At 41.6% G+C, this 13,676-nt stretch overlaps 1 protein-coding gene across 2 annotated transcripts in view; it reads left to right on the forward strand.

Annotated features, from left to right (window-relative positions):
- The first annotated feature begins 11,359 nt into the window (after window positions 1-11,359).
- PLCL1 (phospholipase C like 1 (inactive)) overlaps window positions 11,360-13,676 on the forward strand; it is a 345,162-nt gene continuing 342,845 nt past the window's right edge. For both annotated transcript variants that reach the window (XR_006205632.1, XM_042949622.1), the window contains exon 1: window positions 11,360-11,931. Coding sequence is in view for 1 of the 2 variants with exons in the window: in XM_042949622.1 (XP_042805556.1) it covers window positions 11,689-11,931 (243 nt within the window). In the remaining variant the exon portion in view is untranslated. The remainder of the gene's footprint in view (window positions 11,932-13,676) is intronic.

A 13,676-nucleotide genomic window follows, 5' to 3' on the forward strand; every position in this document is an offset into this window, starting at 1 on the left:
GGGACTCAGCTGAGAACAGCCCACACTCCCAGCATCTGGTGGAACAATGGCTTGGTCCTCAAGGGGGATTTGGGCAAATGACAGCATATACAAAAGTGAGTTCATAACCATCGAATGACTTTTTTTCTACAATAGGGTTAAGCAGGTTTTTAACACTTGCTTTGGGTTGAAGGAAAGCATGACAAAAACAGAATAACTCCAGGAAAAATTCAAACTTGTTTTTTCTTAGAGAGGGTACCTCAGAGATTGCACGTGGGACAAATACCAGGAGCATGGATCTGGTAACCTAAGACTGTGACATTGAAAGTTTAGGTTGCAATTGTGTTTAATGATTGCAGGCTAAAAAACAACTTTCTATGAGTTTGCCTTCTGTTGGTTCTGTGCTCAAGAAAATATCCGTAGTGGTCATCATTGGGGAAATATAATTAAAACACAAAGTCATTTCCCAATTCAGAAAACCTCTCCACAAAGATATAGAGACAGAAACCAGTTTCATCGTTAAATAAGCATGAAATCTGTGGTGCACACCTCAGGCAATTGACTAAGACATTGCAAAGACACAACAAAGAAAGGAATCTCACCCATTTATATTGCCAAGCAGACATAACCCATTGCATCACACATAGTTCACCGTAACCTTACCTAGTGATTGGGGTCACCATCTTATTGGCTTTAACCAGAGGAAAAACAAACTTCTCATATCTTTATAACAGGAGGTAGTTTTGTGAACTGGAGCAAGGCAAGCACCAAAGTTAGGCTCTTATTCTTACTGGAACTGGGAAATAGAACTATCTTTCTTAATGTTTGCATTTCAAAAAGATGGTTTTTGAGGAAACATTCTTGAGTTGTGATACTGGCAAGATGCCTAGTTAGCCATTATAAAGGTTTACATACATGTGAAAAAGAGAAAGAAATTCTAGAAAAAAAAATTGGGGGGGGGGAGATGGGGAAGTCTTTTTCCTTATTTCTACTGGGAGAATTAAGCCTATTTTTATTTTTAAAGAATCTCTACACCCAACATGGAGCTCAAACGCACAACCCCCAGATCAAGAGTTTCACGCTCTACCAATTGAGCCAGCCAGGCACCCCAAGCCTATTATTTTTAATCTGTATTTGCTCTTACATTATATATCCGGATCTCTTTAAGGTTGGGTCTTCCCGAAGCACTGAAACATTTTAGAAGCAACTAAAATTCAAAGCTATTATTTAAACATCTGGAGTAGGAAGAGAAGTGGAGTAGCCAGGAAGGAAACCAGGGAAGTAGACAAGAGCCATGGCCACATGTGCCAAAAAGCCTGCATCCTATTCTGCTGGTACTGGGAGGCCAATAAAGCTTTGTAATGGGGAGTCAGACTGGTAGTTTAGGTAAATTCCTCTAGCTACAATGTGGAGGGAGTATGGATATTTGAACATGCTACAAGGTCACTATAATCAAATTAATATGGTATTGAATGGGAATCAGAACAGATAACCTGGAAGCAGATTGAAGTACATGTGAGAATTTAACCTATGACAAGAGGAATAATTCAATTCATTGAGAAAAGAATAGATTATTTAATGAAGAAAATAAAAGCAGCCCAGCATCTTATTTAAAAAATTTTAGGGGCGCCTGGGTGGCGCAGTCGGTTAAGCGTCTGACTTCAGCCAGGTCACGATCTCACGATCCGTGAGTTCGAGCCCCGCGTCAGGCTCTGGGCTGATGGCTCAGAGCCTGGAGCCTGTTTCCGATTCTGTGTCTCCCTCTCTCTCTGCCCCTTCCCCCGTTCATGCTCTGTCTCTCTCTGTCCCCAAAATAAATAAACGTTGAAAAATATAACTACTCTTTAAAAAAAAAATTTTTTTTATGTAAATTCTTGTATATACATATAAGATAAATTAGAAAATGCAGTATAGAAAGACCAAACATGTTAAAAAAAAATAAAATTCTTCTAAGAAAATGTAGGAGATTACACATACAACCTAGGGGTTGGAAAGTGCTTCTTAATGCTGAAAAGAAGAGAGACATATTGGATTATATGAAAATTAATATAATGTAGATACCATAAACAAAGTAATAAACAATAGTTCTGGAAAAAATACTAAAGCAGATGACATAATAAGGATAACATCTATAATATACTGGTTGGGTTCTCTGAGAAGCATTTGGAGTTAGAGGTGAAAAATTAATTGGAAAGTAACACATGTGGAGGGACAATGGAGGAGCAGGATTGGGCAGGAGGAGTTCAGATACAGACATGACAAAATCTCAACCAGCCCAAGGGGCAGCTGGAACAATGATTGCCTGTTGGAGGAGTCCTGCCATATTGGAAATGGCTAGGGTCCACTGGCTGGAGATTGCCCAGAGAATAGAAGAGTTTGCTCTTAACTATCAACACCTAACCAATTCACTGGCAAGGGGCCACCCCAAGAAGAACATGACCTTGGTTCAAAAGTTGAGGTGAACCCTGAGTACTTGAACAGCTGAAGGCTGTCAGTGAACCGTATGCCTTGAAGCAGGAGAGTGAGCCCTTTACTGAAGTAGGGTCTCAGTGTGGCATCTCTGTGTTTGCTATAGAACTCTTACAAACTAAGAAAAAAAAGGCATTCAGTCCAATGGAAAATTAGGCAAAGCACATGTGCAGACGGTTTACTGAAGACTGAGTCCAAATGACCAAAAAACGTTTGAAATGATGCTTGGTAATCTGGAAAGTAAAATTAAAATAACAATGGAATCTAATTTTATGCCTATAAGACAGGCAGAAATTAAAAAGAACTACAATACATATTAAGAGGAAATGTAACGTATTCTGATTCTTTGGGAAATCAATCTAGCATTATCTATTAAAATTAAAAATACATACATCCTTAGACCCAAAAATGCTACTCTTGGGAATTTATCTGATGGAAATTAAACAATTGGTTCATAAAAATGTGTACAGAAATGATAATTACAATGTCATTAGTAGTGGTGAAAAACTAGAAATAAGCTGAATACACCAAATAGAGCAATGACTAACCAAATTATGATATATCTATACCATGGAATATTTACATTTATTTAGAAGAATGAATGAGTAGATGTTGCAGATGAGGTGGTGGAATTCTTACCAGGTATTGTTGAATGAGAAAAGGAAGATGCAGAAAAGTATGTATAAAATATGTCTTCCCACCTCTTCTCTTTTTAGTAAATCTAACGATGACAAACACACATGCTTTCTCTCTCTCCCTCTACACACACACACACACACACACACGTATACTAAAGCTGAAAAGATGCGTTAACTTGGCAACTCAAGTTGTTAATTTGAGTTACCTTCAAGGAGTGGAAGAGTTGATTTGGGTGGAGGAGGAGAGAAGTGTTCAAGACAGGTAAAAGAAAAAAATTATACCAAAAGAATATGCATATGCTCACATTTATGCTGTCATTTCTAAATCTAATAAGAAAGGCAGAATCAGGGGTTTACATAATTTATAGGAAAGAAATAAATAGAAAAATATGTCATAGAAATAGAACAAACTATACACAATTTTTGGAAATCCAAAATTTTTTAGTTTTTACTAGTTTAGTAGATGCCAGGCATGTTTATTTGCTGTATAAATCAAATAGTATCCAGTCATATGAACCAATAGCATTGTTGTAGAAAACATAGGGCTTTCAGTGAACTTATGTATCTGTATCAGTCAGGAGAAACTCAGTAATACTACAGTAAAAGAGCATCCCAAAATCTGAGTGGCTTGCCACAGAGGTTGCCTTCTTGTTCGTGTTACACATCCATCGTAGATTGGCTTGAGCTCTGCCCCATGCCATTTTCACTTAGGATCTGAGTAATCTTTGGTAGAGGAAAATAAGATCATGGTTAAGCATACACTGGTTCTTGAAGCTTCTGTTCAGAAGGGGCTCTTTCACTCATCTTTCATTGGCTAAAGCAAATCACATGGTTGAGCCTGCTGTCAATGGTACGAGGAGGCATAAACTCTTCCACAGGGAGAATTAGTGAACATCCCCCTGAGTTTGAAGATTGTCTTTAAATTATTTTAAATGTTTATTTATATTTTGAGAGAGAGAGAGAAAGACAGACAGAGTGCGAGTTGGGGGAGGGCAGAGAGAGAGGGAGACACAATCTGAAGGAGGCTCCAGGCTCTGAGCTGTCAGCATCAGAGCCTGATGCGGGGCTGATGGGAGGGGTGGAGGGGGGGGCGGTGCTGGAACTCAAGAGCCGTGAGATCATGACCTGAGCCAAGTCAGAAGTTCAACTGACTGAGCCTCCCAGGCACCCTGAAGATTATCTTTAAAACAAAGAGTGTTAATGAAGTATTTCCATGTGAATCATACCTAATGGATGTCATTAATGATTGGTGAGTAAGGAGAATTAAGATGAGAAGTAAGAGAAAATACTTTTTTTCTAATTAAATAAATGCTATTTTTTTCATCTACTGGGTGTACAGGTAAGAAGTACTCCTTTTGACTTTAGTTCCAATCACAGATCACACACCATTCTTTACATTTTCAGGAAACAAACAAACAAAAACCCGTTTAATCTGTACGTTGAAGACAAGAAAAATTAACGTAGATAGAAGGAGTAAGATTCTATTTTATCCATATATTTTATTTTTCTGAAGTTCAGAATTTATAGCAGTATGTTGATGAGAAATATAAAATCTATCAAAATCAGAAAAATATCCTTTCCTTTAGAAATAAGTCTAAAAATAATGATGTTTAATGCTTTTCCTCTGGAGTTTAAGTATTGCTCATAAGGAATCTTCCAAATGAATTCTGTCTGCAGCTATCGGTTTAGTTACTAAAATCCCATTTTAGTTAGGTGAAAATTTAAAGAAAGCTCTATAACCTCTCATTACACTAAATGTAGTATTGTCCAATGTTGCTTATTATCCCACTTTACAGTTTAAGTTAAATTTGAGTTCTTTGCTGCTGCTTAATATGTTAGATGATTCCTGCAACATGCTTCCCCCCCATCTTTCAAAAACAATTGTGATATCATCTGAACATTTTCACCAGTACATTTTATATAGAACAGAGAATGGCAAACATCCCAAGTGTAGTTTAGCAGCTGTTGTTCCTCCTCTGTGGGTAAGGGAGGAAGCAGTTGTATCCATGGTGACCTATATGAGTCAGTGAGGGTGGGAACTGGGGGATTCTCACAGGGGTTAATGACCGAGCAAATGTTAGCAATCCAGCTTTCACTAGACATTTGGCCTCAAATGGAATTTTTTTTTAGGGACTCACATTCTATAACTTTTCATTTTGTAAAGCAGATAAACTTACATTATGCTTAATGAAAGAACTATTCACCTGAAAACTTACTGGGAACTAAAACTTACAGAAGAGACTGTACTTTATTCCTGTCTTCTATTTTAATTTAGAGCATGCATTAAAATTTTGTTTATTTAAATATTCCACTCTGCTTCTTCCTCTTAAAGGATTTGAGGTAGAATGCCACAAAGGCATATCAATAGGGTTAACCCAATAGGTGTAAGGCTGATGATACATCATGACCAAAAGGAGTGGTTAGGGAAAGAAATATGATTCTTCATTCTCTTCCAAAGGGTCTTAAGATGCTAGAAAAAATTAGTAAAAAAACCCAAAACATTTATATCTTGGCATAAATTGGAGAAAACCCCCCTACTATATGCAGATGAAGTAGATTTGGGGTATGTACCTGGATGGGGAGAGGAGGAGGAACCAAACCTGTATTTACTCCTGAATCCCAAGTGTTAGGCATTGTGAGTATGTTTCATTTGAAGAGGTTTCTAGTATAACTTCACACCTGGAAAAGATCCAAGTTGTCAAATAAGATAGAAAAAGAAGAGAAACAAGTTTTCATGTGGGCCTCGTTGGTGCCATTCCAGTGGTAGTTTTCATAAATACCTCTGTGGTTTCTGCATTAGTGGGGAACATAATGATGATACGAGTTCCATCTCCAGGATCTATGTCAAAGTCAGTTAATACATAGAAAATAAATCAACACTGCCTATCTCATTTTATTTATTATTTGTTCAACACTGCCTATTTTAAAAAGACATTTGCCTTGCACATACAGACTTTCCCAGATGATTGGTCTGGGGCTCCTAATACTGTATCTTAGCCTCATTGTCTGCATGATTCCAGAGAGGGCAGTGTTAATGGACAGACATCCAGGCATCCTGCTTTCATGAAGGTAGTAGAGGTTTCCCAACATAGGAAAGAAGCAGCAGCCATCAGACATTGAAGAACATTGGCTGTAATTCAAGATTTCTTAAATGTATTGCTTTTCAGTACTTTGAAGATTTACTAATGTGGGGAATCTAGATTTATTCTAAATAATTTGTAACTTCTCATTTTTGTAGGGCCATTATCATGACATGGATTACTTGTACTTTTAAATGAAATTAGTTGACTTTTATGTTTTAGTTACAGAAATTTCCTACTTACTTGCTAACATAAGGGAGAAAAGATATACCTTTGAAGAAAAAAATAAACCAAGAATTTTAAGAGGGCATATTGACTCTGTATATATTTACTCCACTATAATATTTATATTACAAATTACCCTGCAAGTTGTTTTCTTAAACCAGCAAATTGAAGTGATTACAGTGTGTATTGGAGAGTGTTATGACTGAATATAAAGATATATGTAACTCAGTTGAAAATCCCCCTACTCATGTTTAGTGCATCTTTGAACTTATCGGGAGAATTGGCTCTTAATGTCAAAATATTTTTTTTTACACATATGTGAACAAGAGAATAAATGTGTTTCCTCACACACTGATGAATCAGTAAGCCTCACCCTCTGTCAAGATGACATAGAGGTAATGCTGATGTTATGAGGAAAGGTTGTCATGTCTAATGTGATGTGCAGGAGTGGCTCATCAGAATAAGTGAAGTCTGCAGGACTTCACTGAACTTGCACCCTATGAGAGCCTCATACAGCAGGAAGAGCACACGCTTCGAAGTCATTGACTAGGACTTAAATACTGGTTCCACTTCCTGTTGGCTCTGATACTGAGCAAGCTAATTGACCCTTTTGATTCTTATCTGTAAAGTGGAGATCAAAATACTTCATAGAGGATTATCAAGTATATGGAAAGCAGGTGTCAGTTCTCTTCCGCCACTGTGATTTCCTGGTAGTGTATGGAAAGTCTTAATATTCTCACAGGAGTTTTCTTAGGCCCAGGGCTCTGTGGTGACTTCTCTGGGCTGGAAGAACTACATTGACATATCTGGTCATTGATTCTGGGCTAGTTGGTTAGGTTCCTATCAATTGTCTTTCAGTCTAATTCTAGATTTCAAGTTATTCTGATTTATAAGCATCCTTTGACTTTTGCAACTGCTTGCTTTGGGTATGCTCTGATTTCTGCCCTAGGATGGAATTCTAGGATCCCAGAGGATGAGAAGTCCTATAGTATGGGCAGTGACAGAGCCTTTAAAAAAAGAATCAGGTGTTTCTGGGTGGTTCAGTTAGTTAAGTGTTGGTTTGTCTAGGTTTTGGTTTAGGTCATGATCTCATGGTTTGTGAGTTTGAGCCCCATGTCGGGCTCTGTGCTGACAGTGTGGAGCCTGCTTGGGATTCTCTCTCTCTTCCACTCTCTGCCCCTTCCCCACTGGCATTGTGTCTGTCTCTATCAAAATAAATAAACTTAAAAAAAATTAAAAAATTAAAAAAAATAAGATTTTTTTAATTTAGTCAGAGGATTGCAAAGATGAAGATTCTGTCCATAAATATTTATTGAGCACCTCTTCTGTGCCAGGCATGGTTCTGGGAGCTGGAGATAAAGCAATGAACAAGGTCTTTTGCACCTAGAGATTACATTCTCTCTCCATTTTAGTGGGGCAGAGATAGGAGGTCAGTATGACAGAATATATAAGTAAACAATTCCACGGACAGGACAGTTTATTCCCAGTAATAAAATGCTATCAGAAAGCAAAACAGAATAATATGAGTAGGATGATATGTATGTGGGGTTGAGGGAGCAACTTGAGATTTGTGATCAGAGAACACCTTTCTGAGGTGGTGACTTTTGAATTGCTAATGAATTATTCTTATTCACATCCCTTCCCTCACCCACATCCCACCCCGACTCCAGCTTCCAATTTGCCAGTCAAGTGATTGCTGCCTTATTTGGTAAAAGGTTGAGAGGCAAGAATTGTGGGTGATATTAATTTGGCTAAGGGTGGTTATTAATGGTGAGGGAGGAATGTGCCCATGGCTACTGACTTAACCAAATCTGGCTTAACTTTTCTCTCAGTTTTGGGAGTGGGGCCACAGAACAGAATCTGTTGCCAGGTAGGAGCAGATTCAGTGGAGTTCTTTTTTTTTTTTTTTTTTTTTTTTAACTGCAAATATGAGTATCAGGAAAAGCCTATTGAGCTTATGATAGAAGACAATAGTATGGGGGTGCCTGGGTGGCTCAGTCGGTTGAGCGTCTGACTTCAGCTCAGGTCATGATCTCATAGCTCATGAGTTCGAGCCCCGCGTCGGGCTCTGTGCTGACAGCTCAAAGTGTGGAGCCTGCTTCAGATTCTGTGTCTCCCTCTCTGCCCCTAACCCACTCGCATTTTGTCACTGTCTCTCTCAAAAATAAACATTAAAAAAAACTTTAAAAAATAAAAAAAAAACAAGACAATAGTATGAAAGACTTGTTAGACTAGGGTTCAACTAGTTTCTCAAAGCAGAATGAATTACATAACAGCCTTTATGAACAGATGCTCAGAGCAAAAGATTTAGTACGAGGTGTGTGTGTATATGTGTGTGTGTGTGTGTGTGTGTGAGAGAGAGAGAGAGAGAGAGAGAGAGAGAGAGAAGGAGAAAGGGCTGAGACGTGTCTGTGTATGTGTGTGTGTGTGTGTGTGTGTGTGTGTTTGCCTTCACATGAGGGTGACAGAGAAGGCTGCTAAGCATCTAGTTGAAACAAAAAATTTTGTATTCTTACATGCTACACTTTCTGGCAGCTGCTTCTGCTCCTCCTCCTCCTCCTCCTCCTCCACCTCCTCCTTTTCCTTCTTTGAAGACTACTGACCTTAAATGTTAGTAAGGTGACACTAATTTTAATACCTTAAAAAACAAAATCTTGGGGCACCTGGATGGCTCAGTAGGTTGGGCATCTGACTTCGGCTCAGGTCATGATCTCACGGCTTGTGAGTTCAAGCTCCATGTCAGGCTCTATGCTGACAGCTCAGAGCCTGAAGCCTGCTTCCGATTCTGTCTCTCTCTCTGTGTCTCTCTCTCTCTTTCTCCCCCTCCCCCACTTGTTCTCTTTCTCTCTCTCTCTCTCTCTCTCTCAAAAATAAACATTAAAAAATTAAAAAAAAACCAAATTCTTATCAGAATAATATACAAATCTTTAGGGTGGGAAATCTTTGTAAATGATACTAATATTGTAAAACAAGATAATGAGTAAGATAACTGCTGTTTACATTTCTTGGAGGACAATCCAATAATGGAATTTTTACTAGGGTAACAAGGAAAAATTAAGCTCTGAAAGTAACTTTACAAGATAAAAATAAAAGATAGTAATAGTTGAATATCAAAGAAAAAAATGATAGCCTAAAATAGGTTATATTTGTAAGGATAGCAAGTAAAAATATTTCCTGTGCAAGAAAGGTAAGAATTCCCTGAACTAATGGAGATGAAGGACAAGTATGGTTGTTTTAAGTCTGGGGACCCTTTAACTTTCTGAGTAATAAAGGCAGGTCACTTGAAAAGGAAATTTTGAGTTTCCCTTCCCGTCTTTTACAGGTAAGAAAGAAAAAAGCATTTGCTATTACAGATGCAGTTCTTAGAATCTCACTAGAGGGTGGTGTTGGTTCTAAAACCAGAGGTTGCCAATCTACAGTACATTCATTACTGGGCTGCATTTATATTTAAAGAAAAGGTAAACTGGGGCTTTCTCAGTCTTACCTAAAAGTTGACAGATGTCAAGTCTGAAACCTCCCAGGGGCCTTATCCAGTTCTGGCTGCTTGCAGCCCCAGAGGAGCCAGATAAAGTAGCTGAGATTACAGGAGGAGTTAAGTGGCAGATTCTAATTTCAGCTCCTGCACTAAGTAGTAGACAAGAAACTAAAGCTTCCTGGGCCTTCGTCTCATCTGTAAAACGAAAAGTCTGCCCTAGATGATCCCTTAATCTCCTTGCATCTCTAAAATTCTGAAATTGTAATAAATTCTCGGTCTAAAAGCCTGAAGAATTTCTCATGTCCTTGGCCAGACAAAGGAACAAGTATCTCAAATTATCAAATTATTAATAATTAAAATATAATTTAATGTTATACATGAGGTTTAACACGGAAAAGCCTTTAAATCAACTTGTCATCTTCCGTCCTTTTGGGGAAGCTCAGAGCCATCTTTTACATCTACCTGAGCATTCTGTGGTAAATTTCAGTGACAATGCATCATCCATAGGTGTCTCTCTTCTTGGTTGCTAACTTGCTGGAAAGGAGCAAAATATGTTTATATAGGATTATCTAGAGAGAGGAGGTTGAACCATAATCAAATAGGGATGTTTCAGGACAGAGACGAAATCCCCCATCTCATCTTGTACTTGGCCAACTTCCATCATATCCTATCTGTGGCTTTGCTAGGGGTCGCTCTCCAAAGGGATTTAGTTGGTTCAGTTTCCTATTACCCTCACCTCTTCTATTCCCATTACCCTCACCTCTTTTTATCTGATTCCCTTTCCTTGTTGTGTTTTTTCACATTGTAGAGTGAACTGAAGATCATTTTATGGAACCTGAAGCAAATTATCCAACTCCAAAGTCTCAGTTTATGTCTGCATGGATTTGACTTCAAAGGGTTGGTGTAAACCCCTGATGGTGCGAAGCTGCGCTCTGTCACCTCAAACACTTTGACATTAGGGCTCAACACCTCCTTTTCTCCAAATTGCTTTGTTTTGCCAAAGGTTTCCTTCCCCCGCCCCCTCCCCCAGCCCCGGATTTTGTTGCATCTGCAGGCTCATTTCGAACATCTAAACTTCCTAAAATGTACACGGAGCGCCTGAGGGTGCGCACACGCGCGCGCGCTCACACCTTCGCTCGAGTACACGAGCTCTGCTGGGCCGGCTCCCAGTTATAGAACACATTCTTCCATTCTTCGCGCTCGGGCACACCCCTTCGCAGTGGGGATTGGTCGGGCCGACCCCTCCTCGGCGACGCTAGGCTCCTCAGAGGCCCAGGCGCCTGCCAATCCCCACGGGCTGTCAAAACAAGTCTTCCCTCCCTGTCACAACAGAGCGGAGTGGAGGCCGCCGCCGCCGCCGCCGCCGCACTTCCTGGGGCCGCTGCGCCGCGGTCCGCGGGCAGGTGGCGGGTGCGCCGGGCCGCGGTCGTCTGGCTCCGGCCCCCTCAGGCCGCGCGCGTCCCGGCCTCGGAGGCCGCCCGGCCAGCCGCCGGGGGGCCTTTTGTCTGGCGCAGAGCAGGCGTTCGCATCACATTTCGGACACCTCCCTCTCCTTTTCGCCTCTCCTTCTCCCTCCCGCTCGCATCTCCTTCCCCATTCCCGCCGCCCTACCCCAGCGGACTGCCGGCTTCCTGGACCAAAGCCCGCGGACGTCTCTACCCAAGCGATGTCTCCTCTCCAGAAAGTTGCCGCCGCCGCCGCCCCCGGGCGGTGAAACAAAGTGTGGCGGGGCCGCCTCCGGGTGCAGGAGCGCACTCGTGTCCAGAGGCTGGACTCCGCTGCCGGGCGTGCCGTCTCCCCCCGAGAGCCCGATTCGCCGGCCATGGCCGAGGGCGCGGCGGGCAGGGAGGGTCCCGCGCAGCCGGACGCGGCCGGGTGCGAAGACGACCCCCGAGTGGGCCCGGACGCCCTCTCCGGGGACGGAGCAGCTGTGGCCCCTGGGGGCCGGTGGAGGGATCGTCGCAGCGGGGTCGCGCTGACGGGCTCTGCAGGGGCCCCGGCTGACAGCGAGGCTGGCCTCCTGGAGGCGGCGCGGGCGACCCCCCGGCGCAGCAGCATCATCAAGGTGAGCGAGGCCGCGCCACCCGGGGAGCGTGGGTGTGGGTGGCGTGTGGGTCGGGGATCCAGGCAGGATGTACGTACGGTGTGTCCGGAGGCATCGCAGGCTCGGCATTGTTTTCTCCCACCTCCCTCATTACCAAACCTTCCTTCCTCGTCCGGAGGTTCCCAGACTCAGCTCTTGGCCGTGAGAAGCAGAAGTGACTTTTTTTCCCCCCCTGACAGCAGAGGAAAAGTTCCACTCTGCGTCTTTGCGTTTTGATGGATGCTTTCCCTCATTTTCTCTGAAAGCTTCACTAAACCGTTGATGGAAGGAGGAAGGGAGGATTCAATATAAATGCAAACCACAGGATGGTTGTGCACTGCTCTCCAGAGAAAGGTTAGCTTAGTCCCCCCTCCACCCCCCCCCCAGTAAAGGAAATGCACAGTTAACCCTCAAGTGAAAGAAAAAACAAAAACAAAAACAAAAAACAAACAGCTTCCTCCCCACCCCAAGAACAACCCTCCAGATTCCAATGATCCTGAAATCCCAAGAAGGGTGAACTTTCTCGGTAGACAGGCAGAGTTTTCAGTGGACCCTGTGACCAAGTGGAGAGCGATGGTGGAGCCCAGAGTTTCTGCACTGCAGAAAGCGCGAGCACAAAGCAGTCAATAAATACCCCGAGCATCATCCCAGGTCTTTGTGGTTACCACCGCAGGAAGGGAAAATGCTTCCTGACCGCTCGACCACCAGACAATATTTCTCTTCATCTATTTGGCAAGAAATTTGTAAGCCTTTTCCCTGCTTTATCTCTTTCTGTCTTCCTTCCGCTCGGGGCTTGCCTCCTGTTAGAGATTTCATCTTTTGGGTGCATGACATGTGGTTACGTATCCTGGAAGTCAGAACTCTCCCTTAGGCTTTGGAAAAGGGCCTCAGCATAAACGAACGTGAGTAATCATGTGCATGTGAGATCAAAATTGATTTTGGTAGAGTAGTCAGTATGAAACTGTGTGTGTGTGTATTGCCAAAGATGAGACTGAAAGATGGACTTGAAACTACTTACTATTCAATTTACTTGGTGTGCTAATACATGCAAGACCATTGTTCAGGGTTGAGCTGTGTAACCAGCTCCTAATGCCCAAGCCCCAGCTCCCCTTGCCAGTGTGGGGAGACTGTGCCCACAGTACATCCACCTAGCTCCTAGTATTGTCTGGGCTATTCCCCAACACTGACACATGGAAGTTTAAAACGAACAGGAAGATTTCTATATAAAAAGAAGAGTGGGTGGTAGTTGCAAATGACTTGTAGTAGTTTCTGTTATTCTGTGCCTTTTAGATGATTTGAAAAGGAGTGTTCCATTCCGGGTGTGAATTTGGATAAAAAGGGAGTGATCACTTTTTTTTTCTTTTAACCCACAGGTCAGAAAACATATTATTCTGAAACTTAAAAAACAGCACAATTAGGAAACAATTACATTTTGGATTCTAAGATATTGATACTACATGTGTTCCCTGTGTGTGAAAACAAACACCACAAGATAGTTTAAAATATACCATCACAAAAAGTGGGCTCTATAGTGTTGTAAAAAATAAAAGTAACAGAGTGTAAGGAATATATAAATGCTTGCAACTAATTTGCAGTTTCTAAATTGTATTATGTTCTGGTTTATATTCTCAGAAGGACCCTTGCTGAGTAATTGTGCCTTTTTGGTTTTGAGATTTATTTTTGTGGCAAAAGAGGAAGGCAACAGAATATCAACTTGATCTTTCCCC

This window comes from Panthera leo, chromosome C1, assembly GCF_018350215.1.
Source record: "Panthera leo isolate Ple1 chromosome C1, P.leo_Ple1_pat1.1, whole genome shotgun sequence".
Classification (NCBI taxonomy): Eukaryota; Metazoa; Chordata; class Mammalia; order Carnivora; family Felidae; genus Panthera; species Panthera leo.